General features: G+C 56.5%; 7 protein-coding genes across 7 annotated transcripts; 4 read left to right on the top strand and 3 right to left on the bottom strand.

Annotated features, from left to right (window-relative positions):
- Window positions 1–1,747: 1,747 nt before the first annotated feature.
- CHGG_03386 (uncharacterized protein) lies at window positions 1,748–3,541 on the top strand (the record flags this gene model as incomplete). The annotated part of the gene is made up of 9 exons (XM_001229901.1): window positions 1,748–1,900; window positions 1,978–2,034; window positions 2,150–2,236; window positions 2,343–2,367; window positions 2,476–2,725; window positions 2,778–2,915; window positions 2,974–3,236; window positions 3,296–3,452; window positions 3,511–3,541. The coding sequence occupies 9 exons, from the start codon at window positions 1,748–1,750 to the stop codon at window positions 3,539–3,541; spliced, it is 1,161 nt and encodes a 386-aa protein (XP_001229902.1).
- A 2,255-nt stretch (window positions 3,542–5,796) lies between these two features.
- CHGG_03385 (uncharacterized protein) lies at window positions 5,797–8,064 on the top strand (the record flags this gene model as incomplete). The annotated part of the gene is made up of 2 exons (XM_001229900.1): window positions 5,797–5,835; window positions 5,944–8,064. The coding sequence occupies 2 exons, from the start codon at window positions 5,797–5,799 to the stop codon at window positions 8,062–8,064; spliced, it is 2,160 nt and encodes a 719-aa protein (XP_001229901.1).
- A 672-nt stretch (window positions 8,065–8,736) lies between these two features.
- CHGG_03384 (uncharacterized protein) lies at window positions 8,737–9,391 on the top strand (the record flags this gene model as incomplete). Its single annotated transcript, XM_001229899.1, has 3 exons — window positions 8,737–8,773; window positions 8,832–8,934; window positions 9,028–9,391. 3 exons carry the CDS (start codon window positions 8,737–8,739, stop codon window positions 9,389–9,391), a joined length of 504 nt encoding a protein of 167 aa, XP_001229900.1.
- Window positions 9,392–10,027: 636 nt separating this feature from the next.
- CHGG_03383 (uncharacterized protein) lies at window positions 10,028–15,132 on the bottom strand (the record flags this gene model as incomplete). The annotated part of the gene is made up of 4 exons (XM_001229898.1): window positions 10,028–10,423; window positions 10,518–11,216; window positions 11,400–14,767; window positions 14,994–15,132. The coding sequence occupies 4 exons, from the start codon at window positions 15,130–15,132 to the stop codon at window positions 10,028–10,030; spliced, it is 4,602 nt and encodes a 1,533-aa protein (XP_001229899.1).
- Window positions 15,133–15,866: 734 nt separating this feature from the next.
- On the bottom strand, window positions 15,867–16,716 carry CHGG_03382 (uncharacterized protein; the record flags this gene model as incomplete). Its single annotated transcript, XM_001229897.1, has 5 exons — window positions 15,867–15,998; window positions 16,068–16,148; window positions 16,205–16,350; window positions 16,460–16,602; window positions 16,658–16,716. The coding sequence occupies 5 exons, from the start codon at window positions 16,714–16,716 to the stop codon at window positions 15,867–15,869; spliced, it is 561 nt and encodes a 186-aa protein (XP_001229898.1).
- A 1,537-nt stretch (window positions 16,717–18,253) lies between these two features.
- On the top strand, window positions 18,254–20,323 carry CHGG_03381 (uncharacterized protein; the record flags this gene model as incomplete). The annotated part of the gene is made up of 1 exon (XM_001229896.1): window positions 18,254–20,323. One exon carries the CDS (start codon window positions 18,254–18,256, stop codon window positions 20,321–20,323), a length of 2,070 nt encoding a protein of 689 aa, XP_001229897.1.
- Window positions 20,324–20,874: 551 nt separating this feature from the next.
- On the bottom strand, window positions 20,875–23,674 carry CHGG_03380 (uncharacterized protein; the record flags this gene model as incomplete). Its single annotated transcript, XM_001229895.1, has 7 exons — window positions 20,875–21,234; window positions 21,295–21,527; window positions 21,610–21,701; window positions 21,756–23,015; window positions 23,098–23,333; window positions 23,386–23,570; window positions 23,626–23,674. The coding sequence occupies 7 exons, from the start codon at window positions 23,672–23,674 to the stop codon at window positions 20,875–20,877; spliced, it is 2,415 nt and encodes an 804-aa protein (XP_001229896.1).
- Window positions 23,675–24,579: the final 905 nt, after the last annotated feature.

Genomic DNA, 24,579 nt, shown 5'->3' with positions numbered 1-24,579 from the left:
GGAATGTTTTGCGATTGCGGGATCCGGCAGTCTGGGACCGGGTCTGTGGTCAGGTCCCGGCGATAAGGTATGGCAGGGCAGGTTTGGAGGATCGAGGCGGTTCCCCAGATTCTGTGTGTCAAAACCAGATTGTCGAGAGTGACTCTAGGAGGGTCAGAGATAAGCGGACGGCTGACGACAGGTCGAGGATGTGTCAAGAAAAGGAAAAAATGGAGGGTTTTATGTAATGTTAATGCCGTCCGAAGTGGGAGGGGCCCGCAGACCGCCGCTAGCCCCCAGGGGTCTGCACAGGGTCAAATACCCAGGTGCTGCCACCTCACCCCAGCTCTGGTTTTGGGCTGAACCAGGTCACCTGGACTCTTTTTTCTCGGGCCAGATCCTCGCCCCAGGAATTGGCGCTCTCCCACCTCCCACCCGCACCCATGCCCGCAACCATGTACCCACCATCAACAACCCAGCCTCGAAAATATTAAAAAAGTCCGGGACTCGTCCGCGCGAATCGTTCTCTTGCCGGGCTGCCCAAGTGGCAGCTACCGAAGTTTCGCCTTGGACCACGTCCGATTCCCGGCTTCCCGCTTTTCGATTCCACTCGCCGCCGAAGTCACTCGTCCAGCCGATGGCTCAGTCCCCACTTCTTCAAGCCCACTGAGGACTGGCAACCGTGGCAACCGTGGCAACCTTGGAAAATGCCCACTTATCGTGACAAGTGAGGAAAGAACAATGCCCATTCAGTCGACCTGCAGCACGCGGATTTTCGAGTCCTTTGCTGGCTGGTCGAGGTGGGAAAAGACGTTGCCCTTCGCGGGGTCCGGACTCGGGGGCGCTTATTCGTTGGGTTCGGTTCGTTGGAGGGTGGGCTCATGCACAAGAACATGCGGTTCCGTACCCTCGGAAAGTGCCAGTCGGTCATGGGCCGTTGACTTCTGGACACCCGGGCAACAATCCCATTCGGAGAGGGAACGACCTACACAGTAGCTCCTGGGAGTGTGTGCTTTCCTTGCGAAATGTTGCAAAGCTGACCAAGGTGAAGCGGCTTGATGATGGGACTGGCTCGATCACACAAGCAGGAGAGTCGAGCTATTCTCGCTTGTCTCCGGTCATAAAGATCAGCATCAGCCGTATGTGAAATCCCAACTGCCCGATTCCTATGCCAAGCAGTCTTGTTTTATTGGGGCATGCGGGTTCGGAGACAAAAGAAGACGAAGGTTGCTCTTTCCAATGTAGGCAGCGTTCATCAAGGGGAAGGGACGTGACGTGAAGCCACAAATGAAACCCAGGCAGGGGTGCGAAGAAGTGCCCCTCATTCTCACTTCGAGTTTCGACTCCTCATGCGCGCTTTAAGCACACCAAACATGAAGCAATCCCCAAAACCTTGCTGCCTCACCTTCATTATAACAAGAAGCGCTCTGGGAAAGCACCAGAACACTGAGATTGCTCTCTTCGTTACATACAATTTCCCTTCTCAAATCACCGTCCCCCCCTCTCGTCCTTGGTAACCGATAAGCCGGGGATGAAACGGTGCCATTGGCACGGCTACCGGGGTCTCAACCCGCCGCCAGCGGGCTTTAGGAAAGGATGGAAGCGGCCAAGGTGTTGCTGCATCAGAACCCCCGCACCCACTAAACTTGAAAATCCGTCCACTTCCGCGCGGGTTCACCGTAATTGATAGCTTCCCTTTCCCGACGTAAACGCGTCTGTGTGTGGAGACTTGCAACCCGCCGAAACCCTCCCTATCCACCACGCGACCATGGCCGACAGCGCTTTGAAAGCCGGCGACTCCAGTCCGCGCCGGTCCACCGCATCCCCAAAATCGCCGCCGGGCCCGAGCGGGTCAACGCCGGCGAGCCCTCCCGCCGCGGCCCTGGGGCCGGTCACCGGCACCGGACACCTAGAAGTTGATGTGCGTTCCGGCCCGTCCTCATTGAGCTTGCGCATGTTTAAATGGGCCAGAATACAAGGCTGACTTGTGAAACATAGCCGGACTTTGTTGGTGAGGATGATGACAGCGGTGATGGCGATTCTGCCATGGGTTCTGTAGGTCCTCCCTCAATCCCGTTCGCGGTTGCAAGTGGGCTGCGCCGCTTACAAGTCGAGCGTCTAGCGCGGGGGGTTGAGTGACACAACGTCGGTCATGTCTAGCATTTTCAAGTTTCGGGAGGAGAACGGTCGCACATATCACGCATACCGGGCAGAAGGTGAGGACTACTTGGCCCAAGTTGCCGATGCAGCGGAGGTGGTGTGTTGTCTAACCCACTTTTTCTAGAGGCGGCGTATTTTATGCCAAACGACGAGGTATGATATTTGTTGATGCACAACACAGCCGTTCACTTGCTGATAGGAAGCCGCAGCGAGAGACTGAACGTCTGGGTAAGACATTGTGAACTCTGATGTTGGATCCCAGACCTAACTGACCGCCAGACCTTCAACATCACATGTGCGTACGAATGCAGGACAACCGACTGTACGTCTCCCCAGCTGGGAACGACAGGCCCTTGAACCGGGTTCTTGATATCGGTACCGGGACGGGTATCTGGGCGATAGATTTCGGTATGTTCTGGAATGTCCGTTGTGAGGGTGGGATCATGTCACTCACCATTCTTAGCCGACGAGCACCCCGAGGTCTCCGTATGCCTCCCCTGCCATCGATAAGGACAAACGGATGTGACAGCATTGTTGACTCTTACCAGATTGCCGGCGTCGATCTGAGCCCTATCCAGCCGGATTGGTGAATATCCCGCACCGCTATCCCTAATTGTGCCATGCTGACCGAACGCCAGTGTCCCACCAAACGCCGAGTTCTTTATCGACGACATCGAGACCGAATGGAACTATCACACCAAATTCGACCTCATCTACGGGCGCATGCTCACAGGCTCCATCAGGGACTGGCCCAAATTGATGGCTCAGGCCTTCGAGTAAGCATCGCACGGCCCCCAAACTCCCTCTATGTATGGGGTTAATATTTATTTTTAGCAACCTCAACCCTGGAGGCTACCTCGAGCTATGCGATTCGCTCAGCCCTCTTCAGAGCGATGATGGGTCCCTTAAGGAGGATTCTGCGCTCCTGAAGTGGAACAAACTCCTAGTGCAGGCATCTGACAAGCTCGGCCCCAGCTTGGAATCAGCGCTCCACTACGAAAAGCAGCTGAAGGAAGCTGGGTTTGAGGATGTCACCAAAATCGAGTTCAAGTGGCCGTTGAACCCGTGGCCGAGAGATGCCAGATATAAGGAGCTCGGTAATAAAAGCCCGCATCTCGTCTTGTCCGATAACCCATACTGACCCGCGGATCTTTAGGCGAATGGAATTATTTCAACGTGCTTCAGGGCATCCAGGCTGTAAGCCTGATGTTGTTTACCAATGTCCTGGGCTGGCCTGTTGTCGAGGTCGAGGTCCTGTTGACTCAAGTCCGAAAGGAGGCAAAGAACCGGGACATACATGCGTACTGGCCGGTGTAAGTTGCCCCTAGATCTGCGATTCTGGACACGAGCTAACCATCACGTTTGATCCAGGTATGTGGTCTATGGAAAGAAGCCTGAGTGAAGAAAGACCCAACAACACATTGGGGGCGGTATTTCCCAGGTTCCTGGCATCAATCTTTACATGGCGAACGACTTGGCGTCTTGAGGAAACACAAGGGCTATTTCTCCCTCTCTTTTTTCTTCCTACGATTTTATATCCCATAGATTCACCTTTTCGTTTCTAAGAACCGCATCAAGATAGTGAGAGATGCCGAAAGGAACCGCGTGACACAGCCATATATTAACTCAAATACCTTGGTTCACAATCCATGGCTGAAGCTTCTCGAGTAGGCGCACAGCCGACATCGGTCCCCTGAGCCGGCAACTCGAACCAGAGAATGAGGCCAGGCGCCACTCCCTTCCCGATCTGGAACTTCTTGCCGCCGCCGTGGTTGAGTTGTTCCAAGGTGGAGACGGCTTTTCACCCCCTCAGGTGACCAAAGAAATTTTTGTAGTGAGCTTGGCAGTCTTCTCTTCAAAGTGCCAAGAGGTCCCAATCTGTCCCGCTTTCTCGTTGACAACATGAATCCCAGGCAACACCAAAGACAGAGTCAACACGACGCATAGCCCAGACAAACGCTCAGGCAACCAGCCCCCCGGGACGCTGTGTTCAGTTCTGTGTCACCGTCTCAGGCCTAGACCTGCATGGCTCACTGCATGCTCGTCAAGGCAGCCCTGCCAAATGCGGGGGCATTCGCACCAGCGAAGTGTGAGACATGGAGAGGCAGGCCAGAAGTGAGAGTTGTCTCAGAACCGATTGGCCAAAGAATCTCGGGGTTCGGGGATCCAGGAGTTGATGGGGTTAGGCAAGCCGCCCCGCCGCTTGTTGGCGGCTTTGAACTTTCACGGATGTCGACTATGGTGTGTGTGAGTGGGGACCCTAGGTGTAAATGTCACTCGCGTTTGATAGGAGGGGCCAATTTCGAGGACATTCAACCATCTCGAGATAATCTACCCGATACGTGGACAAGGGGAATAAAAATAAAGATGAAGGGCTACGAATACATCATCACTTACAGCTGAAGCTGTCTCAGGTAGTCCCCGAGCGATGTCTCGGACCGTCACCGAGTTGGTGGGTCAGCCGTCGACCAGTCGCGAGCGTGCCATCGTTGAGCATCACGGTGCTGCATCTCCGAGGCAGGTTGTTTTTAAACCCTTAAAATCCCGCATTAAACCGTTCATCGCAATTCGAGGTCGTTTGAGGGGTTGGGGTCGAGGCGTCTTGCTCTGTTAGTGACACGAAGTACTTCGGAGCGTGGTTTTCCAATGTCATGCCGTGTTAGACGAAAATGAACAATTCCCGCTTCCTCCTACCGCGAGGTAGTTGGTCTGGGCTTTGTAACCGCTTCGAGCCATGAGACTCTGCCTTCTGGAAACCTTCGACTGCAGGGTTGGGTGACGTTCTGGGTGGCGTTGCCGGCACCTCAAGTGTTTGATCTCAACGCCCCTGCCAAGGTGTGCTCAGTATCTTGCAGTCGGAAGTGATGCACTTTCAACAAAACGACTCTGATCACGCCACTCGACCAGGTGCGGACCTCTGAGCTGTCCCTTACCACTTTCGGGTTGACATGTTCAAAACGCGGTAAGTAGGTACCGAAGATGGAGATGGCCTAGATCCAACAAGCCCGTGCCGAGTTCGCAAATGTCCAGTAGTTGTAAGAGGGCTGGCATATAAAACGCCTTTCGTAACCGGTTTCTCAAACGGGATGCCGACCAACCTTGGTCAGGATGGAATAAACGTCATAATGACGAGTTTTTTTTGGTAGATCAGAAAACCCAAGCTTTCGTTGGTACTACATAGGGAGTTCATCGCGATCGAGCAGAGAACGGAACTGTATATCGTGTGTTCCGTCCTTGCAAGCTAAAGGGTGATTTCCTGGTTGCTATAACTACGAGTACAAGAGCAAGATAAAACTGGTTCCTCGCTCAATTTGTTTGGACTCGTCAGTTTAAGAGACGGAACAGAGAACAAAATATGAAAATTATCATTTTCTCGAGTCACTGTGCAAAAGGAATGCCTCGCACGGTGTTTTTGGACCGTTGTTGCACATGTCAAAAGCAGCACTGACCAGCCAGAATTAATTTGTTTACTTTCTGACAGGCGCGAACAAATCAAACGTCACCCCACTCTCCAATCTACCACACGTTCCGTGTCGTGATTTCGCTAACGCTCCACTGGAATTCTAATCCTCCCGATCCTTTTGTCACCTTTTCGAGTGTATCTACATTCTTGATTGCAAAAGTCCATTGTCTATCCGCAAACCAAGCGTAACAACAATGGCTCGCCGTTCAGCGCGCTTGGCCAGCCTTACCAAGGTAAACAAAACAGCCGTCCTCGCCGCCCAAAGCCGATCAACCCAGCGGCAGTCCGCGTTCATCCCTTTGCTGGAAGGAGTACACTAACCCGTATATGTCGACGATTAGGCACCTCAACAAGTTTCCGAAACTCTTACTCTCTCTTCTGTTGCCGAACACGACGAGAACTCTGCACCAGCCGAAGAGCCGGCACACGAAGAGAAGCCGGTACGCAACGGGAAGCGAGCACGTACTAAGAAGACGGCACGCAGCAAAAAACTGGCACATGACGAAACTCCGGCAGATATCGAGGAGTCGGCACACGAGGGGAAGCCGGCAAATGGCGACAAGCCGGTAGACATCATTTCCGAGACCGTCCACAATGTCTCCAACCCTAGTGCGTCGTCTCCAATCCGAGGGCCTAAGACCCCACGCGGGTTGTCGCCCATCAGGCCGTCCATGTCAGAGATGCACCCGGGCAGAGCCCACACTACCATGGCTCCACCATCATCTGGCCTCCGGCTCGGATTCACGGATATCAAACCAAAAAGTAATGGCGGGAATGGCTTGCCTGTGGCAGCCCAAACCACACCTACTCGCGTTACCATTCCCTCATCTCTGTTTACATTTCGCGTCCCGGGCGAAAAGCCCAACTCCGAGTTGAGGCTGGGGCCTGAGGCTCAGCGCATAATGGATGGGCTGCGCGAGAAGACTGCCAAAATCAAGGAGAACCTGAGGGCACAGCGCGAAGCCGAGAAACAGGATGAGGAAAACAGCGGCGAACGTAAGATCGCGCAGGCGAAGGGAAAAGCCGGCCGGTACAGTGCCGCCCACATGGCTGAGTTCAAGAAGATGGATTCGATCGCGAACCACCCATCAGTGTTTAGGGGCCAGCCGGGCCACACCACCCCCCTGAAGGCAGGTGTTAAGCGCAGTCAATCCAAGGCGAATCTGGATGAGGTGGAAACACCAAAGTCGAAGGTCGATATTCCAGTTTCTGGCGCCACGAAATCGACCCCGGCAGTGGTTGTCAACGAGCCGAGGACGACCGCCAAGCGCGCCCGGCAGAACGTGGATGAAGACGCGTCAAGCAAGCGCCCCGTCTCTCGTGTCGAAAGCTCGATTCCAGCACCCAAGTCGGCCGGGTTGGGTATTCCTCGGTCAAAATCAACCCTCGCCTCTCTGATGACCCCGACCAAGTCTTCCTTGTCTAGGGCGACCAGCGTTAAGACACCCAGCCATGGCTCGCTGATTAGGTCACCATCGAAAGCCAGCGGGATCCCTCGATCGGCAACAACAAATAATCTTCCCACTACCAGGGAGATCAAGACCCCCCGGAGCCGATTTGATAAAGTCAAGGCGATGCTCCGTGGGGCGAAAGCCAGTGCGACCAAGCCCAAGAGCACTCTTCCACTGCCTTCGGTTTCCAAGACTCCCGCTCCTGTCCGCTTGCCAAAGGAACTCCCTGTGGCCCCAATGACTACGCCTGGCCGCAAGCTTACCAAGCGCGTTGCCTTTACGCCGGACACGCAGCGGGCAGCGCTGACACAGAACTCCCCGTCCCCCATTAAATCTAGCATTCTTCAAGGCAAGAAAGAGCTCCGACAAGAGGTCCACTATCCGTCTCTTGAAGGCGTGTTGGCCGAGAGCGCAGCGGACACCGTCACATATCCGGATATTTCGGCCCGGCGCCCCCTCCCTGAGCCTCCGGTGAGGGATCTTAACGCCGTCTCCGCAGACCCGCCAGTTCCTGGCGAGTTCACCTTCCGGAGCGATTACACGATCAGCTTTGGCAGCGCCACGAAGTCGTTCGGGTCTTCCCCCGGCCAGGCCAGCGTCCGGGCGGTTCGCCCCTCGATCCTACCGACGGAGAACATGCCCGGAAGCTTCCCGACTTCGGCCTCGGCCTCGAGCATCGACAAAGAGAACGAGGCGCCGCGAAGCGTCATCAAGGCTCTGCCCCATGGCATGTCGACCAAGAAACGCCACCGTGTCAGCACCGACGAGGAAGAGGCCAGGCAGGAGGCGGCTGAGCGCGCAGCCAAGAAACAAAAACAGGAGAAAGTCCCCGAGGGCGATGCGCTGCTCGCGCCACGCCTGATCGCCGCTACCAGCGCCAAGCGCACGCTGAGCAGCCCCCGGAAGCTGGCCATGCCGGGCCAGGCGCCCGGGACGCCGAGCCCGATGAAGCGGAAGGGTATCAGCCTCAGCCGCTTGAACATGCTTGCGCGCCCGAAGGCGCGGAACTAGAGGGAGGGAACTCGCTCTTGTACAACAATTTGGCCTAGTTATGCATTGCATTGTTATGGCGGCCTGCGGCAAGATCTGTCTGGATGGTGTGGGTGGTACCACACCTTTGTAGTTTGGACAAGCCATTCTGCACGAGCTCTTGATTCCGACTGGCATTGGTTAGCTGGGTATATGTTGTGGGTTTGTTTGTATGAGTTTTGCTTTCCCTGCTCGCATCGACGAGCAGATCATCATTGGGCCGTTAATACAACGGAGGCATGGCGTTGACGCTGGGGGGACAGCGAGTATGCTATTCGATTGTTGGGGGCATTGGGTCTGTCGGAGTAGAGCAATGGGTTGTTGTTCGTTACTTGTTATTATGAGTCTTATGAATTTATATTGCTTTGATTTACAGATAATCACTTTCCATGATGAGCCAAGATTGCTTGCTTTCTTCATCTAGGTGGGTTGGTTGGACCGACTGATCCCATCGTCACCTTTGTGTGTTCGTGGTGGGTGTGTAACGAATACGGCTAGCGCCGTGTAAATACCTAACTTACAAGGCCGCGCTCGTATAGATTACACAATGCTCGTAACCATCACATGCCTTGCCTACCCGCCCTCCATCTTTCAACATCCTCCGTCACAAACTTTGCGTACCACAACCACAACCGCGCATCACCGCGAACGAGAATGGCGCCCATAAACCCCGACTTGCAAAACGTCCAAGGTCCGTCTCCTACACCCGCGGCCGCCAACCAATCACCAACCCACTAACTCCCGCGCAGATGACATCAAGAATGTAATCCAAGACCTGTTCCAGGTTCTCGTCCAAGTCTCCAACTACGACGCCGCCGGCCGCCCGACCCGCGATGTCCTCGCCCAAGACATGTAAGCACGCTTCCCAACCCTCTAAACCAACCACCGAACCAACCCCAACCCAACCAACCCCAACCCAATCAATCCTAACCACCCCCCTCACAGCCAAACCCTCGACAAAACCCTACACACGCTCCACACCAACGCCCAACACCTGCCCACCCCCACCGCCGACAAGCCCATCCCCGAACCGCTGATCCAGTACGTCGAGAACGGCCGCAACCCGGACATCTACACGCGCGAGTTCGCCGAGCTGGTGCGCCGCATGAACCAGCTGGCGCGCGGCAAGATGCACGCCTTCCGCGACTTCCGCGACGTGCTCGCCCGCGAGATGGAGAGTGCCCTGCCCGAGCTGCGCGCCGATGTGCAGATGGTGGTTGGGGCGACGGGGGGAAGGACCGTGGGGGGGGAGGGGGAGGGGGCTGGGCAGGGGGAAGGGGGGGAGGGACGGGGGGAGGGGGGTAATTAAATGGGGTTGGGGGGGTTGGGGTTGTTGTTGTTGTTATTGTCAGGGTGGAATGTGAATAAGGGAGGTGGGATGGTGGTGGGTGAAAATAATGGGGTGCTGGTTGGTTGGTTGGTTAGCTTTGACTACCTGCTGGCGTTCGGGGGTTCGGAACGGATGGGGAGAGGTCTGGTACTGGCTTGGCTTGGGCATGGCTGGCGTTTGGGAGTTGGGATATAGGCTGTAGAGCCATTACTTCACGGGAGAGGAGGGCACTGGTATAAACTGCCAACCAGGCCGGCAAAGCACCACGAAACATATACACATGCTCCGCTTGCCGAGGGACACAGACGGTCGACAACGCGATACCATTTGGTTTCTGTTATATTGGAAAAAAAGCATACACGCCCTGACAGATACCAGACACAAATGCCCAGAGCATTTATTTTCCATTAACGCCAACATGCTATGCCGCAGGCAGACCGCCATCTAACACGAAACCTTTTTCCCCGACGCCAGAAAGTAGCCGGCACCCTGCCGCCTATGCACCCCTTATATGACCCGCGCCGTACAAGCGCCCAGATGATAGCATCAAGCCAACAACAATATCCCACATGACCACCAGCCACTATCTCATCTATTACCCACCCCACCCACCATCTACTCCGCCAGCGCCTGCAGCGCCTGCGTCAACGGCACGATCCTCAAACTCCGCGCCCTCTTCAACGGGCTCGGCGTCGGCCCACCACCGCCACCACCACCCCCCGAACTCCCACCGCTCACGCCCTGCGGGCTAGCGTGCATCACGGTCGGGCTATTCCCGTCGCGCCACTTCCTAAACACGCTCTTTAAGTCGCGCGGGATGCCCTCCAGCACGACAGTCGAGATGGGCACAAAGGGGCGGTCCTCCATGCCGGCGGCCAGGATGGCATACTCCTGGGCAAAGTCGAGGGCGTTGCGGAAGGCGGCGTATTGGTGCTGCGAGCGGGCGCCGACGATGATGTACATCTCGAAGAAGGCGTCGAGGACGTAGATGTTGGAGGGGAGGAGGTCGGTCTGCGAGAAGGGGGAGAGTTCGGTGATCTTTTTTAGCGTGTTAGCTTGCTGTGCTGTGATCGGTAATAATAGGGTGCGGTGAGGGACAACAAACCTGATGCTTGTCGGCTGCGTTGGCGCAAAACAGCCGTGTGCAGTACTTGTCGTAGCTGGGCTTCAGCCGCCAGTGGTCGGCCGAGGTGGGCCGCGTCCCGCCGTTGAAGATGTGCCAGAAGCTATCGGGCTCGTTGCCCTCCTCTACCTCGAGGAGCTCGCCCATCAGCGCGAGGTCCATACCCACGAGCCGGGCGCAGCCCAGTTCCTCGACGTCGCTGCCCTTGCCCTTCCAAAGGTAGCACTTCCCCTGTTGGGCGATGAGGTAGGGGAACCCGGAGCAGAGGCTGAGTGGAGAGAAGTCGACCTCGTCAAAGGCGACCTGGCTCAGGTAGCGCCGGCCGCAGAGCATGTTGGGCGCGAGCGAGTCGTACTTGTTGCTCGACCCCCGGCGTACGATGACAATTCCGCCGAGCGCCTGCAGGAACTCGGACGTCTCCTTGCCTTGCGTCAGCTTGACCAGCTTTCCGCCATAGGCTCTCGCTTCTCGGGCCGCGAAAAGGTGAGCGTCGTCAACCTGTGACTCGGGCACCTCATCGCCAGCCCAGAAGTAGACCTCTGTAGCTTTCCTTCCGGTACCATCAATGAAGTTGTGGGGGCAAAGGTACATCTCGCGCTCGAACAAGACCCGTTCGTGGTGCGATGGTACAGGCATCTTCTTGCCCTCGGCTGTGATCTGGATGAGTTGAGCCCGCTGGGTCTGGATTTTGTCAGTTGAGGCCGGCCTCTTCAAGAGAATGTCGGCTGCGTCGACAGTGTATCTGCGCCTTGGGCGCTCTGGCCCGAAGAAATCGTGGATGAGATCCGAGGCCTCCGCAGCTTGTTTCCCTGGTGACCGTGTAGGGGAGTGGATGCGGGGAGCTGGCGCTGGAGGGGACATTACCGCGGGAGGTGCAGGGAGTGGTCTCGCGGTTTTGGGAGGCAAGGGTGGCGGTAGCTCAGCCTCTGCGGGCTTCTGGATCGTTGGTCTTGGTGATACTGCTGCTTGCGTCAAGCCTAGGCCAATACCACCAAACGCGGCCGCGCCGTTCTTGATCGGAAGCGCAGGCTTCAATTCACCTTGCTCGTTTCCCGCTTGCTTCGCGATTGAGGGTGATTCAAGGCCGGGAAAGCGGTCCTTTACCGGGGAGGACGACCTCGATCTGAAGGAGTCAGAACGATCCCTGACCAAAGAGAGCGGCCTCCCAGTGATAGATTCGGAGCGATCCCTCACCATAGACGTGGGCCTTGCCGTGATAGATTCGGCTCGGTCCCTGACTAGAGACATGGGCCTGGCGGCTATGGAGTCAGAACGGCCCTTGACCGGCGATGACGACCTCGATTTCACAGGTTCGGGCGCTGGGCTTGACTGGTCCTGTTCATCTAGGAACCTCGACATCCTTTTCATATCGAGCTTTTTCGGTGAGGATGGCTGCGAAGCGATCTCACTGCCGGCTTCGGCGGGCTTGGGTGATTGCTGGTTCAGTGCTGCCAGAGCTGCCACCTGCTCATGGACCTTGGTGGGCGAACGAGGACGCGTCTTGATCGGGGTAGACCCAACCAGGTTGATGGGCTGACCAACTGGATTCGACTCCTCCTTGGGCATGCGCCCCGATGAGTCCACGAGAGAGATGACCTCACCCGCAAGCTTTGTCCTGTCCTGCATTAGAGACTTTCTACGCTCCATCAACGAGACACCGCCGGGAATCGTCGGTGTAAATTTCTCAGGCTTGGGAGAAACAACAGGCTTTCCTTGTTTCGAGGGGACTGCCGCTTGCTCTAAAGGAGGAGAGGGGATAAACTCTTCTGACTTAGGCGGCGGAAACGACATCGCCTTTTTGGGTTCCGGCGGTGAGAGGATAGGTTTCCTCTCCGGCTCAGATGCTGCCCGGGTCAACGTCTCCTTCGGTTCCCCCGGCGCAGCAGCAACAGAAGTTGGAGCCTTCCTCCTAGGGCCACGGGCTCGGTTCTTCGTCATGTGGGTTAGCTGAGGACCGGGACCGGCGGGCTCCGTTGTTGTCGGTGTTTCCGAAGCGTCCGCCTTCCCGGGAGCCGATGGGGGCCCTCTTGCAAGGAGGCCAGCCAACGCAGGGTTGAAACGGTCTGCCAAGCCTCCGACCTTCCCTCCGATGCGAGTCGGGGCAACCGGATTGGCAGTCGCCTCCCTAGTGGGCTCGGGAGATCCGACCGAAGCAGATCCAGATCCCAAGCCGGGGATGTCGTGCCTAGAACGCGTAGAGGCATGGCTAGACCGGTTCGACCCGGTGAGTGAAGGGCTTTGCGATGGAAAGTCGGGAGTGGTCGGGGTTTGCTTGGAGAACGTGCCGGTCCGCTGCAGCACCAGCTTCTTTGCAATTCCCTCGGGGATCGACTTCTCGCTGGCTGTGCTCGGTTCCCGAGTGATGCCCCGGCCTTCGTCCTGCGCCTTTTTGAAGTCATCCTTCTTCCTTAGGATCGCCTCCTTGAACTCGTCTACGTGCTCTGTCTTCTTGGGCCCACCGGTCAAAGCTAACCCCGCCTTTCCGCGCAGGATGTTATCCTTCAGCTCATCCGGTGCCACGTAGTTTTGTGTTTTGGTCCTCCGTAGGCTCCCGACAACGTTCTTCAACTCCTCAGCACTGTCCCCCGCTTTAGGTTCAGGCGGCGGAGCCCGGGGTTTGAGGTTGGCGCGGAAATCTTTCTTCGACGGGATGTCAGGCTTAGTCTTAGTCGCGGTTGCGAGGTCTCCCTGGGTCTCACTCGGGCCCTCCGTCGTTGGGGATGCTTTCCGAAGGCTTCCGCGCAACTCAGAAATAGCCGGCTTGTCGTCGGCTGTTGAAATGGGGGGGATGACTGGGAAGCCGCCCAGAACGTTTGGCTTTAGACTTGTGCCCATAGGAGTGGACCTCATAAGCCCACCAGTCTTAACTTCGGTCTTCTTGGGCACGGCCGCGTCCCGAGCGAGGTCCGTGGTGGCTTTTTGTGCCTTCGCCTTGTTCAACTCAACCATCCAAGCCGGCTGGGCCGGTGCAGGTGCTGCCGGCTTCGCCTTGGGTGACTCGGGCTTGTTCAACGCAGCATCCAGCCAGCTGGAGCTCTTTGTGGGGCTCCATCTTCGGGAATCCATTGTCTTGGAGGGACTTACGGGCGGACTAGTTGTTTCGTCGTCGTCCTTTGCCTTTGACTCCATTGGCGTTGTCGGCCGAGCGGGGGCGGCCTGTTCTTCTGACTCAGGTTCCTTTTCATCGCTCAAACTGGGAGCAAGGGTAGGCATGTCCGACGGTCCCCCTAACATGCTCTTTGGGCGCCCTCCCGTTTTCGGGGTGGTAGGGCGTTGTGCGCTGTCCACAGTGCTTGCGCTGGATCGAACGGAATCCGATCGCTGGAAGCCGGCGGGTGAGTTAACACTCCATCGTTTGACACTGTCTGAGCGCTTCATCATAGCGCTCTGCACAAACCCACCCATCCCCTTGGTGGGGGAGCGCGGTCTTGTGGGCGACGTCCGGCCGGGCGGCGAAGCTATGGACTGGCGATTAGCAGCAGCTGTGTCCGCGTCCTCCACGTTTTCGCCAGCTGGCGGATCCAGACGTTGGAAACCGGTCAAAGGGAGCGGAGAGCCAAGTTTGGCGGATAGATTGGTGGGCGTCACTGGTCGGGCAGTTGGGCTCTCCTTGACTGGTTCTGACGTCGACTCTTGTGACATGCCGGGAAGTTGGGTGCGCACGACGGGCATATCGACCGTATCCTGGTCCTCCACCTGAGTCTTCCTGAAAGCCCCCGATCCCCGACCTGGGTCAGCAGTCTGGCGAAACCACGAGGGGTCCTTGCCCGATAGGGACTGAGCGATCTGGTCCCGAGACAAAGTCTGCTCGGCTGGTTCGGCGCTGCCGGGAACGTTCCGGGCGGCATTCTCAGCAGCGACCATGGATAAAGGTCGGCTTTTGGGGCGATCGGAAGCTTGTGAGGTCGGTCGCCTCTGCCACGAGAGCGTGGATCGCGCGGACGGCATGCCGATCGACGGCGAGCCCAAGTTCACGCTAGTCCGTTTGAGTTCTGAGTCGAATGGGGAATCGTTCTCTTTTGTCGGGGAGCTCGACTGCTCGGCTGCGCTATTATTCATGGCATCGGAGGATGGTTCGAGGGTGCGTTGCCTGGGACTCCCGGAGCTCTCAAGCCCCGGTGATTCCAAACTTGTGTCGCCGGAAGCAGACGGGAGGAGGCTGGCGCGATGTGCGGTTGGCGGTGGAGTGTTTGCGGGTGATGACTTTTGCGGTGAAATCGATCTTGCGCGTTCTGCAGGAAAAAAAACCTATCAGTGTTTCGGTCCAGAAAAGCGTGCGCAATGCAGCCCAGGTAGGTGGGCAAATCCGGTAAGCAATGCCCCGAGCTCTCCTGGGTCCCTAGTGCGTAGTTCCAGGAAGGCACGCGCACATGGATTCGATTCGATGTTTTGGACGGAGGGGTGAAAGCTGCCCGGTGGGAAGTGGTAGTAGGGTAGCGGGATCGGGGTCGGGCGTACCTGCGCGCCGGGCCTGGCGTTCTTTCTTCTCCTGCAAGATCTTTTCTTCCAGATCCCGCGATCGGGCCTCATCTTCCTCCTCTCGTCTCTCCTTCAGCAGCTCGACTGAGCGCAAAAAGTCGGATACCTCGTCAGACATGGCTGTTTCCGAGGCAACGTCTTCGGCATGACACACAACGGCAGTATGCAGTATTAATTGGGGGCACGGGGGCACGAAGAGAAGGCTGTCGGGGGAATCCTAGGACGGGTTGGATGTCAACATTCAAAACTCGAATCCTAGAATGGAAGACTGAACACAAACAGGCAGAGTCCCGGAGGGGCAGTTTGATGTGCCCAGCCGGACCGGCTGCACGGGGCATCCACAGGGCTCACACGGGACGGGACTGGGGGGGCTTGGCGCTGGCTCCAGTGTTCGGCCCCATGGCGCCCTCTAATAGGCTGAGCCGAGTCTTGTCTCGCAGAGAGCCCTGTGTTGCTCTCCCGACGCTCTGGCCAAGTGCCCTCCCTCGCACCGGCATTGTTCAAAGCACTGCAACATCAAGCCAATCTATGCTTTGTTTCAGGATATTTCTGGACCAAAACCTGTGTCACTGTGGGTAGGATTTATACTCGGACGTAAGAAATGGAACCTCCCTGCCTCTTTCTCGCCCAACTGGCAGGATGTTGGATTTGTTGGATTTGCTTTGCCACAAACCTCCCTTGACCCACCTCACCATTTGTTTACATTGATTGCCTTAGTAACAATGGGAAATTGGGCTCATCCGAGATTATTTACAGGGGCCCCGGATATTGCCAACTTTTGGAACGACAAGAGAGGAAAAGATGAGGCAAAGCCGCTAACTAGTCAACTAGATAGTGAACTGTATAACTTCATCAGTACAAAAAGAGGCGGGCCTTGGCATCCTCAACAACCCAGGCCAATCCTTCCTTGAGGTTCTCTCCAGTCATAGCACTACACCGGAGGATATTCCATTTGTGCGTCCGGATTTCGTCGAGCCGCAGAGCCTGTGTCGGAACCGTGACGTTAGCGCAAACCCAACCAAGCCAAACCAGGGCTCGATAGTCAAGACCAACCTTCAGCATTTCATCGCTGCCCATGCACCCAGCAACATCGGTCTTGTTGGCAAACACCAACAAGCTTGCCCCGGAAAGACGCTTTTCTGTGGGTTAGTGACGAGGACCCGCGACAGGACAGCAACAAGGACCCTCACCTCTTCCTGAAGCAAACCATGCAGCTCCTCTCTGCAGTCCTCGATGCGCAACCTGTCGGTAGCATCGACCACCCAAATCAAGGCATCCGTTTTCTCAAAGTAATTGCGCCAGTATGAACGGAGTGTTTTTTGGCCGCCAACGTCCCCTAGTTGCCAAATCAGTGCTGGAAACAGACAGACGAGAAAAGACTGTGCTGACAGATGTTGAGCTTATATCTAATGTTGGGAGAGATTAGCACATGTAACCTGTCCGACCGTGGTGAGTTCCCCAAGAAGTGCGAACATACCCGTCGTAGTCGATCGTCTTGATGATGAAGCCGAGGGTGGGGCTGACAGTGTTGACATCCTCGCCCATTATCCTTTTGACAATGGTAGTTTTGCCTGCATTATCAAGACCGCTGCATCAATATTAGCGAGGGCACCGCCAAATGAAGAATTTTCTGTGCACCATACAGCATCAAGATGCGCAACTCCTTATCCTTGAGTCTTGCTTTGCGCAGAATGGAGAGCATATTTGCTTCGATGCGGGGTCACAATACTGAGAGAGCCAAAGCAACTTCTCGAATAATTACCACAAGCAGCCGATGGAGCCGTTAATCATTGGAATTAAACTAGGTAACTAGTTGGTTACCACTCAAGATATCCAAGCACGCACATGTCCTGCACCAGCGGTATGTTAAAAGGGGGGGAAGTGCATTGCCCCCAGATCGGTGCCTGGTTTACACAAGCCAATGATAAGCGAAAAATAGAGGCATGGAACCCGAAGAGGCTCCCACGTGACAAATATCAACATCACCGATCTGCTTCATGGACAGTTTTTTGTGCAATCATCTTCCCGGCAAAAATACCTATCACCCCGTACAGTTACTGGTTACATGAAGCGGGATCCCACTATTCTCAGCAAATGACCGTTGATGCCTTGGGTGCTCAGCAGACAGGCTCCATGGTAGAGGAAGACGGGGAACCCCAACAACAACAAAACAACAACGGTATTAGTGCCTACAAAGGATATGACTCAGGTAGGCACTCATAACTCAGCTCTGGTCACGGTGGCCAAACTACCTAGGTAGGTATCTCTTCCGCCTTGGAGATTGTTTCGACCAAGGTCCCAAGTCTTCAAGAAGAAAACTCAGTGTGGGCAGAAGAGACAGCAAAACACAATAAGAATATTATTAGTCGAATACATTGTTAATGTACTTGCGATGCATTGCCGTTTTATTATGCAGCATTAGCTGCAGTGTCCAATGATTGAACGTGAGGCTCCAGATAACAACTCCCTTCGGCCTCTTGCCCATTGAAATGACTGGCCTCAAAAGCGCCTTCCCAAGTTTAGGTTCCAGGATTGCTACTAAGATTTTAATCTGATCTGTTTTGCTACTGCCTGTGCAAATTTGAACGAATAGCTTTAAATACTTGGCTTGGTCTGGGGCTAAATCAGGCACCTTCCTTTCATCCTTTCTTGCTCTTATCATCCTACGGAAAACACCAAATTTGTCCACCAATTCGTTCTTCACAAGCTTCACTTTTCCGGAGCATATCTGCACACCTCTCTGCACACCTATCAAGCGCCAGGGCTGTTAAAATTCTGTTCTGCTCCGCCTTGGATTGCACACAGTTTACCATTTGGTAAGAAATATCCCCTGTGCCCCCAAATTCTTTCCTCTTCCTCCTCTCTTTATCTCGCCATCCCCGAACAACCTTGCGAGTCGAACGGGTATGCTGGCATCGGGAGAAGTCCCATTTCTACCATAGGATTTGGTATACGTTGTTCAAATATCTCAATCCTCGGAAATCGATTGAAAACATTCTTGTTTGCGACTTCTCGACAGGTAAGTCCATCCCTCCTGGCTCCAGAGCGGCCCCAAGCGTAGATGGATGCTCACCAGCTCAGCGCAGCTTGCCTACCTATGCGGTTATGTTTTCCTGATTTAAATCACTTTGAAAATACATTGCAACGTAAGTCGCTCAAGGCCGCCTCTATAGATTTTGTTCGCTGACAATTCAACTCTTCTTAGTCGAGTCATCTACAACACGTTGCATCACGGCACCATGGAAACTACCAAACTGAGTGCGGGTTTGAGCCCCAAGGAGGCCCATAATCTGGACTCCCCAGATTTGGAGAATGCATTCCTTTCCGCCATCGGTTTTGCGCGTCCTGCAAAAAGCAGCATCGAGCTGCAAAATGTGCCCACTACCACGCGGCCCACGCCTCAACCCCCGAAAGCTCAGAACCCACCCCAGCCCACAGCGGTCCGCACCCGACAGGCACGGATGATAAACGCACCTGAACTGACGAACACTTACTGGGATGCTCAGCGCATTACAAAGGGCATTGTCGACCTATCGATGTATCCCGTAACTGGAACTCGGGTAATCTGGTCCAAAGCGGCCCAGTGGCCCGACCTAAGGTCTCTTGATCTCGAGTCTTGGGAACAGCCTGACGAGCCCATGCCGACCTATAGTGCTCCAGTTCATCAGTCATTTTTGCCAGCTAACCCCAATCCCAGGTACAGAGCGCCGGAGGCACGAGAGAACAGCTACCCTCCCAAATCGCCTTCGCTTTCCAGCGGAACTGATACGAGCGAGATGAGTCGCTCACGCGGAGGTGGTCACCGAGGACGTGGCCGGCGTGGAGGTGGCCGCAAGGAGGAAGACGTGCGCACGACTGATGGGGAAAGAGATGTGATACGCCCTCCTCGCCTCGACCAAATGGACCTCGACCTGCGTCAATATCGGCTGCCACGCCCAAACAAGAACTACGCTGGATCGTCGTACAGCCTTCCGTCCTTGGGATCTGGATTCAATGTGAGCGACACCGGTGTTGACACACGGGCCGCTGAAGGCACAGATACGGACGTTAGGAACACCATCGGCCTGCCGCATAGAATCTACGCCTCAGGAAACTCCTGGACCGTGTATGGCCTCCGGAACGAGAGTGGTCGAAACGAGGAGGAGATCTTTACGGAAAAGTCCTATCTCGAGTCGTTCATTGGCGCCTGGCAGGCACGAATTCCTCAGGGCCCGGTGGTTACCTTTGATAAGAGTGACACCCATTGGAGGTGTGACATCGACACGCTCACAGGGAATCTCCGAGAGCCCATCAGCCACCCGGATTCTACTGTTGGCATCAGGCCGCAGAATCCACAGGAAGAGTGGCGGCGCCAAATCTGGAGCACCGCCCTCTCCATCAAAAAGTACAACGAGCAAAGGAGCGGCCGCCCTGGTGGGGACAGGCGCCGCAACACCCCTATGGTACTGGAGTTTGAGGGTCCAGCAACCATCAACGAGAACTTGCCCGTTGTGGTCCACGAGCCGGTAATTGAGAGGCCCGAATTCCACCGTTTTGTCCCACGGATTCCCTCGTTCCTCCGTCCAGCCGAGAAGTATGACATGGAGGCGGTGCGGGCTATTTACAATTGGGAGGTGGAACACGGCATCCAAGCTCTCGACTCTCAACCTGTCACGGTCGAAGAGTTTGAGAAGATCCTCGCCACCACGCAGCAACTCGGCCTGCCATTCCTCGTCGCCGTTCGCGGTTCGGCCAGGAACTTGGGCATGACCAACTGCAATACCTCATTCTCGGTCTTCAAACAGGTGCCGTTTAATGGAGAAAAGCGTGGTGAGATCCTTGGCTTTGCCTTCCTGTCTGTTTGGCAGCCCGGCCTTGGAGGCACCGCCCTCGGTAGCAGTAGAGCCACGGGCAAGATCAACGTCTTCGTCCATCCCGAGTACAAGCGCAAAAAGATTGGCTTTTCACTTCTCGACATGCTCTTGACGACCGTCTCGGACTGCTTCTCGTCCGAGGCCGCGTACGATTTCATCGATGCTGACAACAGCCCCGTCTACAAGAAGACTCGCGACCGCAAGCGGCACTTCAAAGTGTATTTGAGCTATCGCATCCCGCATAAGAGTGGCTGGGACGAGAAGGCGGCGAACCCTGATGACCTGGTCTGGGTTAAGAAACTGGTTCAAGACAACCTCAACTTTACAGAGCTCGTGCGCTTTGAGGCGGTCCATCGCACGCCCAAGGGCCGGAAAGACCCGGTTTGCTGGCTGGACGAGGTCGTCTTTGAGCACACTTGCGCTTTTGGCCCGGGTGCCGTCGATCCCGATTATTAGCCCTCCGTCGACTGGTGTTAGCCTTGGCTCTGGCGCTTTGTGGTGGTGGAAGAGGTGGTTGGCGGCGGCATTTGATGCTTTGCTTGTTCCCGTGCACATGGTTCTCATATCTGGGAGGCTACGATCAGGATCAGGTTTATGTTGGTGTCTGGTGTTTGGTATTTTGTATTGCTTTGCCTTCTCATGGCTGATAGCGCCCGTCGTCGTTGTGGCGTAGCCGACGGATCTGGAGCGATTGGTATCTAGTATTCGGATGATGGCCTGGGCTGAAGCTGGGAGAAGGGATAGGTAGCTGATGTTTAGGGAGCCTCAATACTAATTTTTCCCACTTGTGCACGTTCCCAGAAGAAGACTTTTGCCAAACTGATCAGGTTCAAATTTATGTACAATCAAAAAAGAACTATAGACATGAAACGAAACGCAGGTTTGTATGTGTATATGTATGGCTATGCACCTTACCAACCCCCCAAACCTCGAATCCTCCCTTACAATAAAACCCCATTACCAGTCACACCTGGACGGACCCGCATGTCCTACCCCTCCCGTCGCCTTTACAAGCACTGCGAGTAGTAGGGGTTCTGGGCCTGGCAGGTGGTGCCGGCGGCGCAGATGAAGCTGCCGGTCCACTGCTTGCCGCCGCACTGGCCGTAGCGGGGCACGGACTTGAGCGCGGGGAGGGCGAGGATGCGCTGCGAGGCGTGCTCGGCGGCCGTCACGATGTACGAGGTGGGGTTGGTGGTGGGGACACCGGGGAAGATGGAGGCGTCGACGACGAATAGGTTGTCCGTGCCCCACACCTTGGTGTTGAGGTCCACCACGGCGCTGCCGCCGTTCTGACGGCCGTCGTCGGAGCCGATCTTGTTGGTGCCCATCCAGTGGTTGGCGCGGCGGTTGCTGGTCGCGACGACCATCTGTAAGGGGGGTTAATAATTATGTGGTTGAGGGAGGGGAAGGGTAAAGGGGACACGTACGTTGTCGACGTAGTCGCGGGCAGAGACGCTCGCGTTGGGGAAGGTCCAGGTCAGGCCCTGAACGGAGCTGAGGGCGGCCTTGAGGTTGACAATGCCCTGGATAACGGCCTCCTTGTCGTTGGGGTCCTTGAGGTAGGGGACGTCCGAGACGACGGTGGTGAGGGCCGGGGTGATGGTCATGCGGCCACGCGAAGTGGCGCCACGGCCGAGATACTGCGAGATGGTCATGGCCTCTGTTGTGGGGGGAGGGGGTCAGTGGATTGTCCTTTGCTTGTTTCTTTTTTGTTAAAAGGGGGGTTAGAGAGGGGAACGTACTGCCGTTGGGGGTGTCAAGGCTGCCCTCGACACGGGCAGTCCACTGGAGCTGACGGACACGGCCATCGGCACCCTTGATCTCCTCCCACATACTGTTTTGGTTAGTCAGATGTTTTGGGGCGATCCGGGGTCATGATGCAACTCACATAGGGCCAATGTTGGGGGCAGCCTGAGCAAGGATGCCAGTGCGCTTGCTAAGGTAGCTGGTCTTGTCGGCGGCAATGGGGTCGGTCCACGCCGCGTAGAAGTCGTAGAAAGAAACATCGGGGTGGGTGATGACGGTGTCAGTGTTAAGATGGTCGTCCAGGTTGTAGCCAACCGGGAGGTTGATCCACGAGTCGTCGCTGATCATGGTCGCACCATCCTTCTCGGAGGCCTTGACAATCTCGAGCTGGTCGGCCGGGCCGATACCACTGCGCAGCAGAATCTTGGCGCTTCCGAAAGCACCAGAGGACAGAACAACGCGGCCGGTAACGCTGGTGACTGGCACAATACCCTTGTAGCCGCCGTCACGGAAGGCCTCGACCTCAACACCGGTGATGTGGCCACCCTCACGGATGACACGCTTAACTGAGGTGTTGAGCCAGAGGTTGAAGTTGCTGCGCTTCTTGGCGCTGGTCAGGTAGGTGGCCAAAGGGCCGTTGCGCTGACCGCCGGCGAACATGAAGGGGGCGTTGGAGAAGGTGCGGTTCTTGCGGTCGGGGGCCGAGTTGGCCGTGACCTTGCTCCAGCCGCCGGCAGTCAGACCGCTGGCGAGCATGTTGAAGCCTTGCTGGTAGTAGCGCTTGCCGTCGGTCGACGGGGCGTCGGTACCCGGGATGCGCTGGAGGACACGGCCGATGGCGGCCTGGACGTCACGGTACTTCCAGCCGGTGGGGAAGATGTAGTCCCAATCGAGAGAGTAGGGCTTGTACCACAGACCGGCGTTCACAGCAGTGCCGCCGCCGAGGACGCAACCGGCCATCTGGTCGGTGTCCTCGCACGCAATGCCTTTAGAGTCGACCCAGATCTGGTTGCACAGGCCGGGGACGTCGAAGCGGGTGAGGCCGGTACCCTCGAGCCACGCGGGGCCGAGAGTGCCGCCGTGCTCGCCGGTCGAGGCAAAACCCTTCTCGATGAGCAACACCTTCTTGCCGGCCTCGCTGAGCTTGTCAGCAGTGGGGATACCACCGGCACCGCCACCAACGACGATGTAGTCGAACACAGCATCCGTCGGCACGGGGACGCTGATGACGTCAGTCGGGGTCGAGCTGTCGCAGTCGCCCGCGACGGTCTTGGTAGCCTGGGCAGCCCAGGCGGTGTAGGACGGGTTGGCGGCGTTGGCGTCGAGCTGGGCGCCCCAGATGCCCATGCCGTTGTCGTGCTGGTCGATAGTGATTTGGTCTCGGGCAGGTAGGGTTGCCGACCTCGCTGAAGGCCTGGACTCAATCGAGGACCAAGGCACCGGAGCTCGTCGAGATGCTGCGCTCTGCGCCGTCCTGGCTCCACGAGAAGCAGTTCTGGCACCTGAAGACCAGGGTGAAGTGCGTCGAGTTGATGGTGGACGAGACCTGGGTGATTTCGGCATCGCCCTTGTAAACATCCGGCATAGCGTAGCCAGTAGCGAAGCGGAGGGTGGTGTAGACAGTATCCTCGTGGGGCCAGGCCGTGATGAGGAGCGAGTTGGTCATGGGGCCGCCGAGGGAGACACCGCACCATCCCGCGTCTTCAGTCCTCGCACATTGCTAGGGCGGTCAGCCTCTGGGAGCGACACCTCTGCGGTCTTTTGGAACATACCAGGTAACCGAGGAACTCTGAGGCATCGGTCGAAAGAGCATCCTCAGGCAGAGCCACACCAAACTTGAAACCGCCCTGAGTCTGGGCACCGCCGTTGGCGATGCTCCAAGAGTTGAAGATGATGCCAGAGTCCGCGTCAGTGAAAGTGTCGGGGACGTTGTTCTGGGCAAGGGCAGACGGCAGGACTACAAGGTGAGTGTTAGTGGCTGGCGGACTTGACGTGACTGGACTCGTACTTACACGATGCCGCCGCCGCAAGGGCGCCAACGAAGCGAGAGGAGGATCTCATCGTGGAGTGCAGAGACTAGTTTACCTCGACTCTACCGGCGTACAAGCACACAAAGAGATGGCAACCCGAGGACACAGCTTCCCTCTTAAACCATCGTCGAAGGCCCCCCTTTCCCTGAATTCGGCACCAGGCAATCCGGCACGCTTCCACCTCTAGTGGAGGGGCAAATGAGGGACAGGGTACGCAAAATCTCCGGTAGGTGGAACGGCGGCAACCCTGTCCGCCATCGCGAGCAGGATGCAACTCCAACGATGCATCCGGGGAATAGGCAAGGACATCCCACGACGGATGAAGCGAGTGGAGGCCACGGGAACACCTAGGTGCGGCGCGGACAGCTGACCACCTCCATGTCTCCCTCGTAATGCTTGTATTCTGTAGTCTCGACTCAGAAGGGGATTGTCCGCCGTTTCTCAACGCGGTAAGACGCCGAGGCTTACGTTGGGAGGTGCCTGAGAGAGAGCTGTGATATGCCATGGTTCCCGCATACTACAGCACGCCATACTCTTTCGGTCTTGCCCGAGCCGGGGGGTTTGGCAACCCAACCTGGTTCCAGTTCCAGCTACAGTTCGCCTGCAGCACACAAACCGGGTCGGTGGGTACGAGAGTGGCTGCCACGCCGAAGTCGACGCCTCGGATGGGAAGTCCCGGTGATTACAGGGGCGGTAGCAGGGCAGCGGCAGGGGTAGTGGCAGGGCCGTGCCGTTCGGCGCCCAGAACGGGAGCCAGCATCGCGGTTAATTGGCAGCAGGCCAAGACTTGTTCCTGGGGCTTGGGCTCCCGGCGAGCCGCAGCCATTCCGTAAACGATCTCGACGGCGCATGGCCTCCGAGAGCCCCGCCGTTCGAAGGCCGCCCGAAGTTCCCGGCTCAGGAGCCTGGGCCAACGAGGAGCCCGATGTTTGTCAT

This window comes from Chaetomium globosum, genomic scaffold, assembly GCF_000143365.1.
Source record: "Chaetomium globosum CBS 148.51 scaffold_2 genomic scaffold, whole genome shotgun sequence".
In the NCBI taxonomy this organism is placed as follows: domain Eukaryota; kingdom Fungi; phylum Ascomycota; class Sordariomycetes; order Sordariales; family Chaetomiaceae; genus Chaetomium; species Chaetomium globosum.
This window is presented reverse-complemented; position numbering and strand designations above follow the sequence as displayed.